Source organism: Erpetoichthys calabaricus, chromosome 9 (genome assembly GCF_900747795.2).
Source record: "Erpetoichthys calabaricus chromosome 9, fErpCal1.3, whole genome shotgun sequence".
NCBI classification, from domain to species: Eukaryota; Metazoa; Chordata; class Cladistia; order Polypteriformes; family Polypteridae; genus Erpetoichthys; species Erpetoichthys calabaricus.
In genome coordinates this window covers 9535984-9550675 of record NC_041402.2, presented here as the reverse complement: position 1 = coordinate 9550675, position 14692 = coordinate 9535984, and the positions used below count along the sequence as shown (strand labels likewise).

The window sequence follows — 14692 nt, the reverse complement described above, 5'->3', positions numbered from 1 at the left end:
CCAAAGTCCCAAGTGAGCAAAACGGCTTTCTGTGTCTTATGTAAAAGTTTTATCCTACTGTACTGTGATGGGGTGGAGGTGAAGAACTGCAGGTGTTGGAAGCACGTTTACTGTACCAACTAACAGTGAAACTTCAGTTTTTTAAAATGCAAGATACTCCTTTCACACCAGCACTGAATACGTTTGTGAAACTCTTTAAATTGCCATAAAGCTCATTTCAACTTATAAAAAGTTCCTAAACATGAACACCACAAATGGAAGTTTTTTTTTTCCCCTTTAAATTTATTCGGTACACATAACAAAATTAAGCCTTGACAGCAAACTTGCGAATCGAGTACAGTCGCTGTTTTCTCTGCTGCTTCCTGGTCCTTAAGCCGGCTTCGTACTTGGTAAGCCTGCGACGCATGGCACGGGTCTTCTTAGGCCTGAGGTCCAAAGGCTTGTATTTCTTCCCCTAAAATAAAGGAATAGAAAAAATTAAAGCCCACTGAAATACTAAATCTATCATTTTCAGATCTTTTAACTATTTCTATTTTTTTTTTTTAAACGTGGAACTACAGCACAAAGTGGCATTACTCTTAATTAAAGAGCGACAACATGTACCATCTGACCAGTAGGTTTAATAAAAGGCCATCAGCCTGCAAACTGCTCAGGAGGAGTTGCTTTAGCAAGAATCCATTCACACTGAATCTACTGAAATGTCATCAGTGCTGAGTGACTCGTCTTGCAAGAGGCATTAGCAAAAGTAAACATCAGTGATCAGAACAATTAAAGACTACACAACGCAAAAAGAACAAAAAATCCATGTACAAGTTTTAATTTCATAGACTCATTTTAGTCAAGTGCATACTTTCTACTTGTGTTTGCCCTAAGAATACCAAGCAGGAGACTCAAATTTATGCCAAGTTTATTGTTAACCCCCAGAAGAGATCAACCGGCATCTCAGGAGAGAACAGTGAGAGGCTGAATGGACCCACTTAAAGAACTCTGAGGAGGAGGAGGCTTTGAGGAACTGCAGCTAAATGACTGCTGGTGCCAATCACTCGTGACCAGTTGGTGTTCACTGACAGCGCGTTAACTGGAGAATCCCGCAATGCCACAGAGTGCAACAAGGCAGCAAACACGTGGGCAAAGCAAAGGCCTGTGGGTTAAGGTGTACAGTGATGCCAGCTATCCATTAAGACACTCTTAGGGGTAGGTGAGGAGTCCCCCAGGCTGTTCTCAGCAATGGTGTTAGTGACCTCTAGTAGGGAATACGGCCAAATAATTAAACACTTTGAAGGTCATCAAACCAAAGTGAGAACAGCCAGAAACATCAAGTTACTGCACATTCTCAATGCACCCATTTGTGATTTTCATCAGATGGGCTATAAAAGGTGCAGCCGACTATCTCCAGTCACATGTCAATTTACAGAATGCATCTTCTAGGCTCAGTCTAGACAGAATACATGTGTATAAATGAGAGGGAGGTCAGTGAAATGGTGAGAATGCAAGAAGTAGAGTTGGCGAAGGTAAACGAGTTTAAATACTTGGGATCAACAGTAATGAGGGAAGAATGGAGCGGGAGGTTGACAGACAGATCGGTGCGGCATCTGCAGTAATGCAGGCTCTGCAATGGTCCGTCATGGTGAACAGAGAGCCAAGCCAAAAGGCAAGGCTGTCGATTTACCAGTCGATCTATGTTTCTACCCTCACCTATGGCCACAGGCTTTGGGTAGTGACCAGAAGAGCAAGACCGCAGATACAAGCACCCAAAATGAGTTTTCTCCACAGGGTGGCTGGACTTTCCCTTAGATATAGGGTGAGGAGGTCAGTTATCCGGGAAAGACTCGGAGTAGAGTCGCTGCTCCTCCGCATTGAGAGGAGTCAGTTGAGGTGGTTCGGGCATCTGGTCAGGATGCCCCCTGGACGCCTCCCTAGGGGGGGTGTTCCAGGCATGCCCCATGGGGCAGACCCAGGACACGCTGGAGGGATTATATCTCCCGGCTGGCCTTGGAACGCCTCGGGGTCCTCCGAGAGGAGCTGGCCCGGGGAGAAGGAGGTCTGGGCTTCCCTGCTTAGGCTGCTGCCTCTGCAACCCAACCTCAGATAAGCGGTAGATAATGGATGGATGGGATCAACAGTACAGAGTAATGGGGATTGTGGAAGAGAAGTGAAAATGAGTGCAGGCAGGGTGGAATGGGTGGAGAAGAGTGTCAGGAGTGATTTGTGACATATGGTATCAGCAAGAATGAAAGGGAAGGTCTACAGGATGGTAGTGAGACCACCTATGTTATATGGGTTGGAGACAGTGGCACTGACCAGAAAGCAGGAGACCGAGGTAGAGGTAGCAGAGTTAAAAGATGCTAAGATTTGCATTGGGTGTGACGAGGATGAACAGGATTAGAAATGAGGACATTAGAGGGTCAGCTCAAGTTGGACGGTTTGGAAACAAAGTCAGAGAGGCGAGATTGTGTTGGTTTGGACATGCAGAGGAGAGATGAGGGGTATAATGAGAGAAGGGTACTAAGGATAGAGCTGCCAGGGAAGAGGAAAAGAGGAAGGCCTAAGAGAAGGTTTATGGATGTGGTGAGAGAGGACATGCAGGTGATGAGTGTGACAGAACAAGATGACAAGGACAGAGAGATATGGAAGATGATCTGCTGTGGAAACCCTTGACAGGAGCAGCTGAAAGGAGAAGAAGTTCTTCTAGGCTCAGTCGGACTCATCTCCAGGTTTAATGGAGTTTCCTTCCAGTCACGACAAGATGCTGCAGCATCTCCATAACAAGCCCATCATTCTCTCCTCATCTGCAGGCAAGAGGGAAGGATCTGTGCAGTAAAGCAGTTTACGTCTCTTGAGATCTTGTTGCAGACTTAGTGCAGTGAAACTAAGTGCAGACTGAGATGAACTGTGGATGCCAATTATTGATAATGGCAATTTGGCCAATTTAAATCTGCATGTTAAGCAGGACTGAGCATTTAAATATGAAATTCAGTTTGGAGAGGTCAAATTCAGGGTAGTGAGCAATGAAACAATTATGGAATTTTAGGGCAGTGTATTATCATCTAAAAAGAAATCTCAGTATGGCAGAGTGTCTCATACAGCTACGTTTACATGCTTCCTTAGTTCTTGTCCCTCTAACAAATTTAGTGAGAAGCAGGATAACAAAGGTCAATGGACAACATGTAAAAACAATTCAGGATGTGCCTTAAGACAGCGGCATATTACGGGATTTCTACTCGGAGGGCACGTCATACGACTGCAGCTGCTAGACATCTCTGTGCCTTGTGGAGGTCGTTACACAACTCGATATCTCACAGGGGATGACTTTTCAACTCAGTTTCAATTTTGCAAAGACACCTTAGCTTGCTATGTTTTGACAGCCAATGAACAAGCTGCCTTGACAGTGGGGCTGCCTACACAAATGCTTTCCAGGTGTGGCAAGATCTGCTGTAGTCTTACCACACCAAACCCATAGGACGTTTCCAATCTGTTTTAATACGATCAAACACAAGTCAGTCTTGCCTATCCTTTGTTTGTGTGGTGTAAAATGCACGCTGTTCCTTGCAGCTGCTCTATATGCGAGTACTTCTAGGATGTCGGCTCTCAAACACAAAAGGCTGTCCCTACAATTTAAGACAGCAATCATACCGATTTGATTTTGTTTGGGGTGAGTCAAATGCCAGTCTGATGGAGACACAGGAGATGTCACACCACATGATTGGAAGTAAACAGGAGTGCAGCACGACTGCCCAAGGCAAGCTAAAATGATGTAACTGACGTCTATTAATGGGGGCTTAAATTGTACATTTAGAGCTTTTCAAATAACATACTGTGGTGTAAGATACCACCTACTGACAGCTGAATGAGCAATATTAAGGGGTCTGCTATGGCACCTCCTCTAGCAATTGGCCCAGCTTCACTATGTTTCCCAGCCTTTGGCCCAAACTCTAGCACATTTGCAGACTTCGGTTACATACACTTTTCTAAACAGCTAAAGGTTAATCGCCACAGAGCAGTGCACAATAACAGTGCTGCATTTTTAACACCAGGATTCGCATTGCTTGTCCCCATTAAACAAACCAGTATGTTCCATGGTTTCCTGTACATTATGCAGGCAAGGCCTCTTTGTTAGGCTATTGAGGTCAAAAGTTACTGTTTATTTCAGGTAAACAGTTTACGAATACCTAAGACGATCGTTGCAATGTTCACATTTTAGGCCAGCTATTACCTAAAACCTGTGTCACATTAGAAATTTTCAGTCCCCATGCGTTCCCAGTCACCTAATGCGACATACACACCAACTCACGACGATAAAATCAAACAGATTTGATGTTGTCTTTATTCTTACTGATGGGCTGTGTGTGCTGGAGAGTCAACCACCAATTAATGCTTATCTGGGGATAAAATGCATAGAAGGCAGGGACAAGGAATAAAAAACACGGGCGTTCACAACCTTGAAAAGAAGAGACTTATCTTTAATGTTACCTATTTTGTTTTAAAACAAAACTGTGGTGGGGAAGGGGTGGGCTGAGACTGCAATTGAACTTGGCACTGCTACTGTGCTAGCCCCATTAGGCAGCATGGGGGGGGCTTTGGACATCACAAACGAAACACAAGCTTGTCCGTATGATGCCTCATGTTTTAGACACCTTGACAGAAAGGAAAAAACACAATAAAAGGGCTGAGAATGCTGCTGAACTCGCCTGACCTGTTGACCTTTTATAGAGCGCCGGCTCTGTCAAGCAACACGCTATTGGCTGTCCAAAAAATAGGCGGCATGACAGTAGGCACATGATCACTAAATGTAACATGGGCAGCAATTTTCCGTCATTTAAACTGACATGGTCCGGCAGTGCAATCGGCCACTGCAGTTGGGATATTTTGACATACCCCACAACTACAAGTCACATAATGTGACATCGGCTTCAGCAGACCAAATAAACCGCTCTATAACATGAAACCTGCCATTTTTAGTTAAACATTCACTACACTACTCCCACACAAAGGACAGTTTCATTATAAAACAAAAAAAAGACTTGACATACGGTAGGGCACAATCATGGGCCGAGACAAAGTCATTTGAATGTGACCATCTGATAAATTCTAAGACCTCTAATTTAAAAAAAAGGCCAACTAAATGTCAAAAGTCTGTTAGAAATTAAATGATCAAAGGTACAAGCTGGGAAACAGGGCTACTACCTCTACAACAGGACTACAAGACTTTTTTAATGAGCCAAAACTGCACTTTTTAAATACATATTCCATTTCTTTTTCTATTTTATTATGATGGAACAAAGGTATCTGTGGATATCTGGCCAGATGTTAGGGTGTTGTTATTTGAACTTTTTTTCACACCCTGCTCAGATCCAAGATGGAGCATGCTGCATCTTTTTGTCTTTGCTACTGTTGTAACTAGTAGCCAATTACTGGTGCTAATGGAGTTTCTTATGCCTTCATTTTACTTGACTTTGATTTTTAAGATTTACAACCCTTCCTTAACTGGCAGTCAAACAATAGTGAGAGGTAAAGCTCAGTGTCTTAAACAGAGTTGCTGGAGGGCCACTACCTTCTCTCCAATTTCTTGCTTTACAATACTTACTGTTAATGAAACACCTTTATGTAATTCTATGGCTTATTACAGTGATCCCTCGCTATATCGCGCTTCGCCTTTCGCGGCTTCACTCTATCGCGGATTTTATATGTAAGCATATTTAAATATGTATCGCGGATTTCTGAGGACAATGGGTCTTTTAATTTCTGGTACATGCTTCCTCAGTTGGTTTGCCCAGTTGATTTCATACAAGGGACGCTATTGGCAGATGGCTGAGAAGCTACCCAACTTACTTTTCTCTTTCTCTCTCTTGCGCTTTCTCTGATCCTGACGTAGGGGGTGTGAGCAGGGGGGCTGTTCGCACACCTAGACGATACGGACGCTCGTCTAAAAATGCTGAAAGATTATCTTCACGTTGCTACCTTCTGTGCAGCTGCTTAGTGAAGCGACATGCTGCATGGTGCTTTGCATACTTAAAAGCTCGAACGGCACATATTGATTTTTGCATGTTTGTTTTTCTCTGTCTCTCTCTCTCTCTCTCCCTGCTCCTGACTGAGGGGGTGTGAGCTGCCACCTTCAACAGCTTTGTGCCTCGGTGCTTCGCATACTTAAAAGCCCTATTGATTTGTTTGCTTTCTATGTCTTTATGACAGTCTCTGCTCCTGACGCACACTCCTTTGAAGAGGAAGATATGTTTGCATTCTTTTAATTGTGAGACAGAACTGTCATCTCTGTCTTGTCATGGAGCACAGTTTAAACTTTTGAAAAAGAGACAAATGTTTGTTTGCAATGTTTGAATAACGTTCCTGTCTCTCTACAACCTCCTGTTTTTCTGCGCAAATCTGTGACCAAAGCATGACAATATAAAAATAACCATATAAACACATGGTTTCTACTTCGCGGATTTTATTTCGCGGGTGGCTCTGGAACGCAACCCCTGCGATGGAGGAGGGATTACTCTATTGCCCCCATTCTATCATACCTGACATTTCTAAAAGTGCTGATTTTTTTTTCTGTTCCCATAAAGATTATACCAGCACTTTACAGAAAGATGTTCATCTATTACATACAATAATTGATTTCATACAAAGCATTCTTAAGTGCTGAGCTACCATCTGTCCCACACCACTGTTACGCTTTTCTTAAATAAGACAAGCCTCTTGCCTGATAAAATTTCTGCTTGATAGGTATTTCTTTACAAGTACTTAACAAAAAAGTTGAACATGTACTGCCTCTATCTTAAAAGAACTAGATTTTTCAAACATCTGCAAAGCTTTGGTATTGTTGCCACTGAAGACTAATGAACATTAGCAGGGGCACACCTTGATTTCTCACTAATTAGGGTGTACTGCCACATGGTTACTTGTGTCTTTAAAGTTCTCTTTATTAAATGCACCTTGAAGCATTCTAAAGTGTCAGTAACAGTTTTATACAAAGGTTAATATTTGTCTTCTGATAGATAATTACAGCTCTCCAAAACCAGAACTGTGCACAACTGGCATCTTAGCACATCATATTTGTAACAAATATAAAACTACCATCTGGTATACACTTCCAGACACATGGGTCGAAATCCTATGCTTGAAATGTGTTCAAGGACTCTTATTTGGACTTTCCCTTTATATACAATAGCTCTATATCTCATATAAAATGGAGTGAAAATGTGTAGTTTTTAATAGAATTACACCTCTTGGGCATTGCTGAACTTTCAACATGAATGATTTTGCTCAATCAATGTGCTTCAAGTATATCAAGATTTGTCCAATCTTCACAAGTTTATAAAATAAATGATCTTGACTGCTGATGCCCCTGACATGTTCTAAGATTAAATATGCTTATCTTCAGAATGTACTTTTATTAGCTCTGTCAAGTCCCTTTGTGTCAGTTTCAACAAAAATAATCACCACATGATTTCAGAAGTACCAGATTTTATAAGTAATTCAGGGCAAATACAACTACATGTTTGTAGAACAATGCAGTGTCATTTTCTAGCCCAATTAATCCAGACCAGGGTCGCCCTGGGGAGCTGGAGCGTATCCCAGCTAGCATTATGCACAAGGCAGGAACAAACCCTGGACAGGACACCAGATTGACCAATAATCCTTTATCTATTCAAGTTACTCACATAACAGCAATCTGAGATAAAAGCAATCATTGTTTTTTTTTTTACTAATCATCTCTTACTATTTACATAAAATTCAAATATGAATGCAACAGCCCTAGCTCACGCTGTACCAGACATTGTTCATACAGAACGATGCCTGCAAAGTTATGGTTTCACATCACACACTTCGCTTTACTCAATAAGAAAAGCAAAATTAATCCAAATACCTCACTTAGGCAGAATTATGAATTGAAATTTCAGCAATCATGCTCCACCAATCCAAATAAACTGTTCAGAGGCTATTTATCATGTTATGAGTGTTCAGTGCTCTATTTACAGTACCTTAATGCTTTTATTTTTTTATTCTTTTGCATTTATATAGCACTTTTCTCACTACTCAAAGCGCTCAGCAATTGCAGGTTAAGGGCCTTGCTCAGGGGCCCAACAGAGCAGAGTCCCTATTGGCATTAATGGGATTCGAACCGGCAACCTTCTGACTGCCAGTGCATATCCCTAGCCTCAGAGCCACCACTCTGCCACTCTTAGCAGCAAGGCATTTTGTGATGGAACCATCATAACAGATGCACAAAAAAAATCTTACAATTCAAAATGGCCCTGCTGTTTACTTACTAATTTAACACACTCAAGTGGACAGTAAACTAATTGAAAATTGTCAGGTTAACGAGTATAAACAGGGTCCATGCTGTAGGAAACACAGATATCCAATTTCTACTTACTTTGTAGAACTTCCTCAGGTTCTCTTTCTGTGTCTGGTTAATGACAGTCAGAACACGAGCAATTGACTTACGAACAACACGGCTGAAGAAAAAAAAAAGTAAATTTTAAATAATGCAAGAGGTAAAGAAACACTTCGTTTTAGAAAAAAATGATAAAACAAATTTTCTCAAGTCAAAAATCAAATTAGTTTTTTGTATTAAAAGAGGCTGGACACTTCCAGCTCAAACTTTTTTTTTTTTTTTTTTTTTTTTTTTTTTTAAATAAAAGTTTTAGAAATGCCATAACAGGTGAGAAAGCTATCTGAACAACAAATTTTATGAAATTACTCAAAGTTATTCATATTTTCTAAACATTTTTTAACAGTGCGTTGGTCTGATTCAGATCTTGTACATTGTGGCTTAAAATGCCTTATGTGACAAGCTGTGTAGGACCTTCAGCATTCTATACTTACTAAATTTTAAATGAGGAAAGCAGCAAAGAAGACTTTGCAGAACTGTACTAGATGAGATGACAATGGGCAAGTGAACACATTAGTTAACCAATAGCCAAGAAACTTGTGGAGATTGTGAGCTAAAGTGTTCTTCTAAATTAATTCATTATTAATTCAGACATAATCAATTGAGTTTTCAATTAAATGTAAACAGTCATTAAGTTATGTATGACCAATTATCCTTTTCTTCTGAAATGACATAGGGATAAAATTATGAATCAGTCAAAATAAAACGACTGTACACTAGAAACAATCAAATAAAGTACTGAACGGTTCAGTAAGTTGTACAAATGCTTTCACTTGACTGTTCTAGATATGCAGCTCTCTAAGAATCATAAACCTAGATATGCAGCTCTCTAAGAATCATAAACCAAGCAACTTGAACTGTTCATCTCATTATATACTGTATATGCAGCCATGTTTTATTCAGTCTTTTCATTGCACACCATGAAACATTTATCACTTTTTTTTATTATTTTTTTTTTGTTTTTGGCTGCATAGCATGAATGTAACAATGGAGGGAATGATACTGCTAGGAGTACTCAAATTAAGATTTTTAAATGATATAATAAATCAGCAAGACAATGATTTGGACCAAATCATTTAAATCACTTTGGTGAACTAGAACAGCCATCTCAACAAGAGAAAGCACTCGAGCAGACTTGGAGAGAAAATGCAAACTGAATACAGACAGCAACTGATTTTGCTGGGGAATGAAATTAAGTAAAACGAGGTACAATGGAACATCCAACATTAAAATCAATAACACTGCATCCATAATCTAGGGATAATCTAAAACATTTGTATTTACAATAATCCAACAGTCATTCATTTTCATTTGTACTTACATTTTAGAAAGCTTGGATGCAGCTCCACCAGTCACCTTGGCGACACGGAGTTGAGACAACTCTATCTTCAAGTCATCAAGCTGCTTCAGCAATTCCTCCTTCTTCTTACCACGCAAATCTCGTGCCTTAATCTTTGCCTGAACCAGAAATGACAAAAGGGACAGTTCTTTAAATTTGAAAAGAGAAAGGTTCACATTTGTTTTTGTTGCTGAACGCCACAGATGAAAGCAGCATTTTATAAAGGGGTACTGGCACTGCAGTGCAAGCAAACTACAACACCACAAGGGTGAGTACATGGAGTAAAATCAAGTTCTATCTAAAATGCCTTTTGGGAGTCTTTCAAAAAACTAACTTTTGGCATAGTTGAAATTGCAAACACGAGACTAAATCACACCACACACATTTTCATCCAATATAAAACACAAAATCAAACAAGCAAATAATGGAGCAAGAACACGGCACCTTAAACTAAATTGGATTATGCAAGATAGGTCATCAGAGTTTTGAACATTCAAAACATGCTCACTACCCAAATTAAAGAAGCATGGTCTTCTGGGGGGGGGGGGGGGGGGGGGGGGGGGGGGGGGGGGGGGGGGGGGGGGAGTCTGCCCCTACCCTTTCTTATATAGTTCCTCTGTTGTAAGAGTCCAGTCCATCTTGTCACTGACTTGGACACTCAAGTACTTGTGGAATTTACAACTGCTTATTTGGCAGACATTTTTATCCAAGGCGCCAAGAGGCAAAATTCACCAATAGACTCCTATACTCTGTTCATACGAATCCAACTTAAAAAAACGATGTGTCAGAGAAGGCTGCTACAAGTGAGTACAAGTTTCTATGACTGGAAAAACAGCCAAATGAATCAACTATGAATGTGATGTAACCAAAATAATTCCAAAAGACTTAAATAATGTAGTTGTTTATAATTTTGGTTATATCCACGTAGGGTGGATTTTATGCTGGGGAAAAGCTTTAAAAGACAACATTTAGAGAAGTCAGAAGTTTTCCTCTTTTTAGTAATTATGGTATATATTTGAGGGTGTCAGTTCTTATTGCTGTTAATATTCCATAAACTTCTGTAAAGCAAAATTACCCCCACCCCCTTGGGAAAAATAAAATACTATCTAAACGAGGACAACCAGCACCAAGGAGGATCAACTCAATACCAACAGTACATGAAAGAATATAAAGCACTCCGTCAGAAGACTTTCCACAGTGTGCTACAGGCAAAAGTCAAATCAATGGCACTCCAATTGCTCAATAATCTCCAATGCAACTCTGGCCCTGTCCACATTTTACAGGTTTACAAAATATAAATTAAGAGATTAACTGCAAAACAATCAAATTTCAAGTTGAGTAAACAGATTTGAAATAAGACTTCCCAATAACCATATGTATCTACCACCTGTATTTCTGTCACCTCAAAAAAAACTAACTGGGTTTTTCTCTCTATCCAGTTTAAGTTATTATAACATTCAATATCACCTCTGAATATTACTAATATTAAAGCTATAGTATGAAGCTTTTTCTAGTCACTTGGACATAATTCTCTTGGATGTCACATCTTCACAATATTGCTGAAACAATCCCATTAAAATACTTTTTTTATCTGAAGCATAATCAGCTTCAAGTACTGCTACCTTTACTGACCTTATTTTATTTTTAATTGTTCAGGAAGGCTTTTAGCACTACCTGACTTTATTACCCTTCTCTCAGTTTACCTCTATGTCATGATGCTCATGTAACCTGTATGTGTGTGTGCTATGCCATCAATTATGCTGTCTGTTAGGTGTTTTTCTCTGAATTTACTGTCTTAATCTTCTTTATTTATCTGGTTTAGTACAATGCTATATACTGTATACCCTGCCGTTCTTAAACTCTGAATGCCTTGACCATGGGAAAGGTGCTATATAAATAAAATGTATTATTAAAATCATACTTGAAATTGGCACTTAATCACTCAAAACACGGGGACCCCATTTTCACTTTACATAGCTGAATTAAGCAGATTTAATTTAAAATAAATCTGTTTTATGCAGTTGACTTTCCTACATTCCCGCATTCTTAACTGTTTGTGTTGGCATGGTGGAAATGGTTTAGTATTGGTGAATACTAATTACACTCAATATACCTACATAGATTACTGTTTTTTATTACATAAACAGACAAACTTGACATTGAAAATTAAGCAAAAACAAAAAACATTTTTGAAGAGTAATGGCAAGATTAATGTGTTAAACCTATATCTTTATTTTAATTTAGGGTAAATCAAAAATATTTTTATTACTCTTTAATTTAATATTGTTTTTGTATCAGTATGCTGCTGCTGGAGTATGCGAATTTCCCCTTGGGATTAAGATAGAGAAGATACTTTATATCAATATAAACGGAAAGAGGATTACATTTTATTATTTCTTCAATGTTATTTTTAACATATTCCAAGATAAACCAACATACTTAAGTATACAAGTTGCTGAATATACTCCATTGACATTGCCTAAAGTATATGTTGCCATCATTTTTGAGCACGTCCAGCAAATCATTTTTTACAGTGTAAAGCTTACTGAAATGTTTTTTTCTTGCCCACTTTAACACACTCGGTTTTGACCAGGTTTCTTCCTGCGATCATTTTCTACACAGGCACTACCCGTTTGCCTTAAAATCTCAAAATTGTCGCCTATCAGTTTAACTTGGACAAACGGACTAGCGTTTTGGTGAACGGAGCCAAGACCCGGAAGATCTTAAAATAATCCTAAATCCAGTATGAATAAGATAAATTAAATTCATCAAGTCAGGTTATAGAGTTAAAATGAATGCAAAGCTATTTTTAAATGTATCATGTGGTGGAATACATTGTTCAGTTAGTTCAGTGTCGGATATTTTAAACAGTAAATTGCAACGTGTTTGTTACCGAACAAAACTAAACTAAACAGACTAAAGAACTTCAGAATCTCAACTTCCTTCGTTTAACTCATTTTCAGTTTAATGTTAATGCAAAAGGTGAGCAGGATAATGAACGAAAAATAACAAGTGCATTTTTCTAACTGTGCTCACAATTTCGCAAACCAGAGATACTCGGCAGCCACTATTACACCCCTCCTCCCCCGAAAATAGAAAATCACGTAAAAAATATTAAATTCAGGTTCGGAACACAGTTATAACATTCAATTTCCACTTATTGTAGAAGGGGGAAAGAGTATGACTGCTCAGATATCACAAACAAACCGTAAATAAAAAGGATTGCAACGGATTACAGCCGAAACGCGTAAAAGCTCACCATTGTCGCACTCGGCTGCCACAGGAAAGGAAATGCGAAGGGTCAGAGGGAAGCTCTACCGGGTCGTGGAGCGATCCAACATAAGCCCGTTTGAGAGGGGGGGAAATAGAATGATCCATTCGTCAAGGGCGGGTTTTAATTTTCCGTTCTTCTGTCTGTGGGTGAAGTGCGCCCGGCTGGACTTTCCAGTGAGCGAACGGGGAAAGGTGGAAAAACGGAATTGTAGGGTTATTTAGGGATGGGCGATATCACTATTTTTAAAATCGATACCGACACAAGTATTTTATGCATCGTAATTCCTGATACTGAGCATTTTTTAATGAGAATACGATTTTTTATGATAATTATAGTATTTTGGGGCGGCACGGTGGCGCAGTGGGTAGCGCTGCTGCCTTGCAGTTGGGAGACCTGGGGACCTGGGTTCGCTTCCCGGGTCCTCCCTGCGTGGAGTTTGCATATTCTCTCCGTGTCACCGTGGGTTTCCTCCGGGCGCTCCGGTTTCCTCCCACAGTCCAAAGACATGCAGGTTAGGTGGATTGGCGATTCTAAATTGGCCCTAGTGTGTGCTTGGTGTGTGTTTGTGTGTGTCCTGCGGTGGGTTGGCACCCTGCCCGGGATTGGTTCCTGCCTTGTGCCCTGTGTTGGCTGGGATTGGCTCCAGCAGACCCCCGTGACCCTGTGTTCAGATTCAGCAGGTTGGATGATGGATGGCTGGATAGTATTTTGAAATAGCTCTGTACAGGTCAGCCTAAATTAAGCAAACCACGATACACTAACTGGGCACCTTAGCAGAATTATTACAAAATAAATCCATCCATCCATCCATTATCCAACCCGCTATATCCTAACTACAGGGTCACGGGGGTCTGCCGGAGCCAATCCCAGCCACCACAGGCCGCAAAGCAGGAACCAAACCCCGGGCAGGTCGCCAGCCCACTGCAGGGCACGCACACACACCCACACAGCAAGCACACAGTAGGGCCAATTTAGAATAGCCAATCCACCTAACCTGCATGTCTTTGGACTGTGGGAGGAAACAGGAGTACCTGGAGGAAACCCACACACACACGGGGAGAACATGCAAACTCCATGCAGGGAGGACCCGGGAAGCAAACCCAGGTCTCCTTACTGCAAGGCAGCAGCACTACCCACTGCGCCACCATGCCACCCTACAAAATAAATAATTGAAATTAAAATAAAAAAGAATGAAACATTTAGAAAGAATATTATAAAGATAACATTTTCATAAAGATTTGTTCATTTGCTTGATACAAGTAGAAAAGGCTACCATTTTACAAATACACGTACACTGATCACTTTAAGACTGTAGTGTTTACAAAAAAAACAATAAAGGTAGACAATGTGTGTTCCCCGACTGATATGTAAGTTGGAGCATTTCACATTTTTATTTAATTCATCCAAGAGTCAATTAATTACATTTTAGTTTGCTCAATAGTTTTGTAACAATGAGTTGCATTCAAAAGTAATAACGATAATAGAATGCAGTTCCGTGTGTTAGTAGCCGACATTAAATGTGCGCTTTTTACAATGGAGTTAAAAACAGAGGCCAAAGAGGCTTGTGGTGGCTCAATGGCTTTATTCACAGCAGACTGCAATTCGAGTGACGCAACAGTGGCATGTGTGTTAGTGCTGGAGGATCTATGACTAATTGTTCAATTTGAATTAAACATAACATTTT

The 14692-nt window shown here is 40.1% G+C and overlaps 1 protein-coding gene across 1 annotated transcript; it reads right to left on the bottom strand.

The window, feature by feature from the left end:
* Positions 1-261: 261 nt before the first annotated feature.
* On the bottom strand, positions 262-13071 carry rpl35 (ribosomal protein L35). Its single transcript, XM_028809143.2, has 4 exons — positions 12994-13071; positions 9717-9853; positions 8378-8459; positions 262-454 (listed from the first exon to the last, which is right to left on the bottom strand). The coding sequence occupies exons 1-4, from the start codon at positions 12994-12996 to the stop codon at positions 305-307; spliced, it is 372 nt and encodes a 123-aa protein (XP_028664976.1). The 5' UTR covers positions 12997-13071; the 3' UTR covers positions 262-304.
* Positions 13072-14692: the final 1621 nt, after the last annotated feature.

Coding starts and splice junctions, on each gene's coding strand:
- rpl35 (XM_028809143.2), bottom strand. Junction 8,460..9,716: donor GCATCCAAGCTTTCTAAAAT/GTAAGTACAAAT, acceptor TTTTTTCTTCAG/CCGTGTTGTTCGTAAGTCAA. Junction 455..8,377: donor ACCTGAGGAAGTTCTACAAA/GTAAGTAGAAAT, acceptor CCTTTATTTTAG/GGGAAGAAATACAAGCCTTT.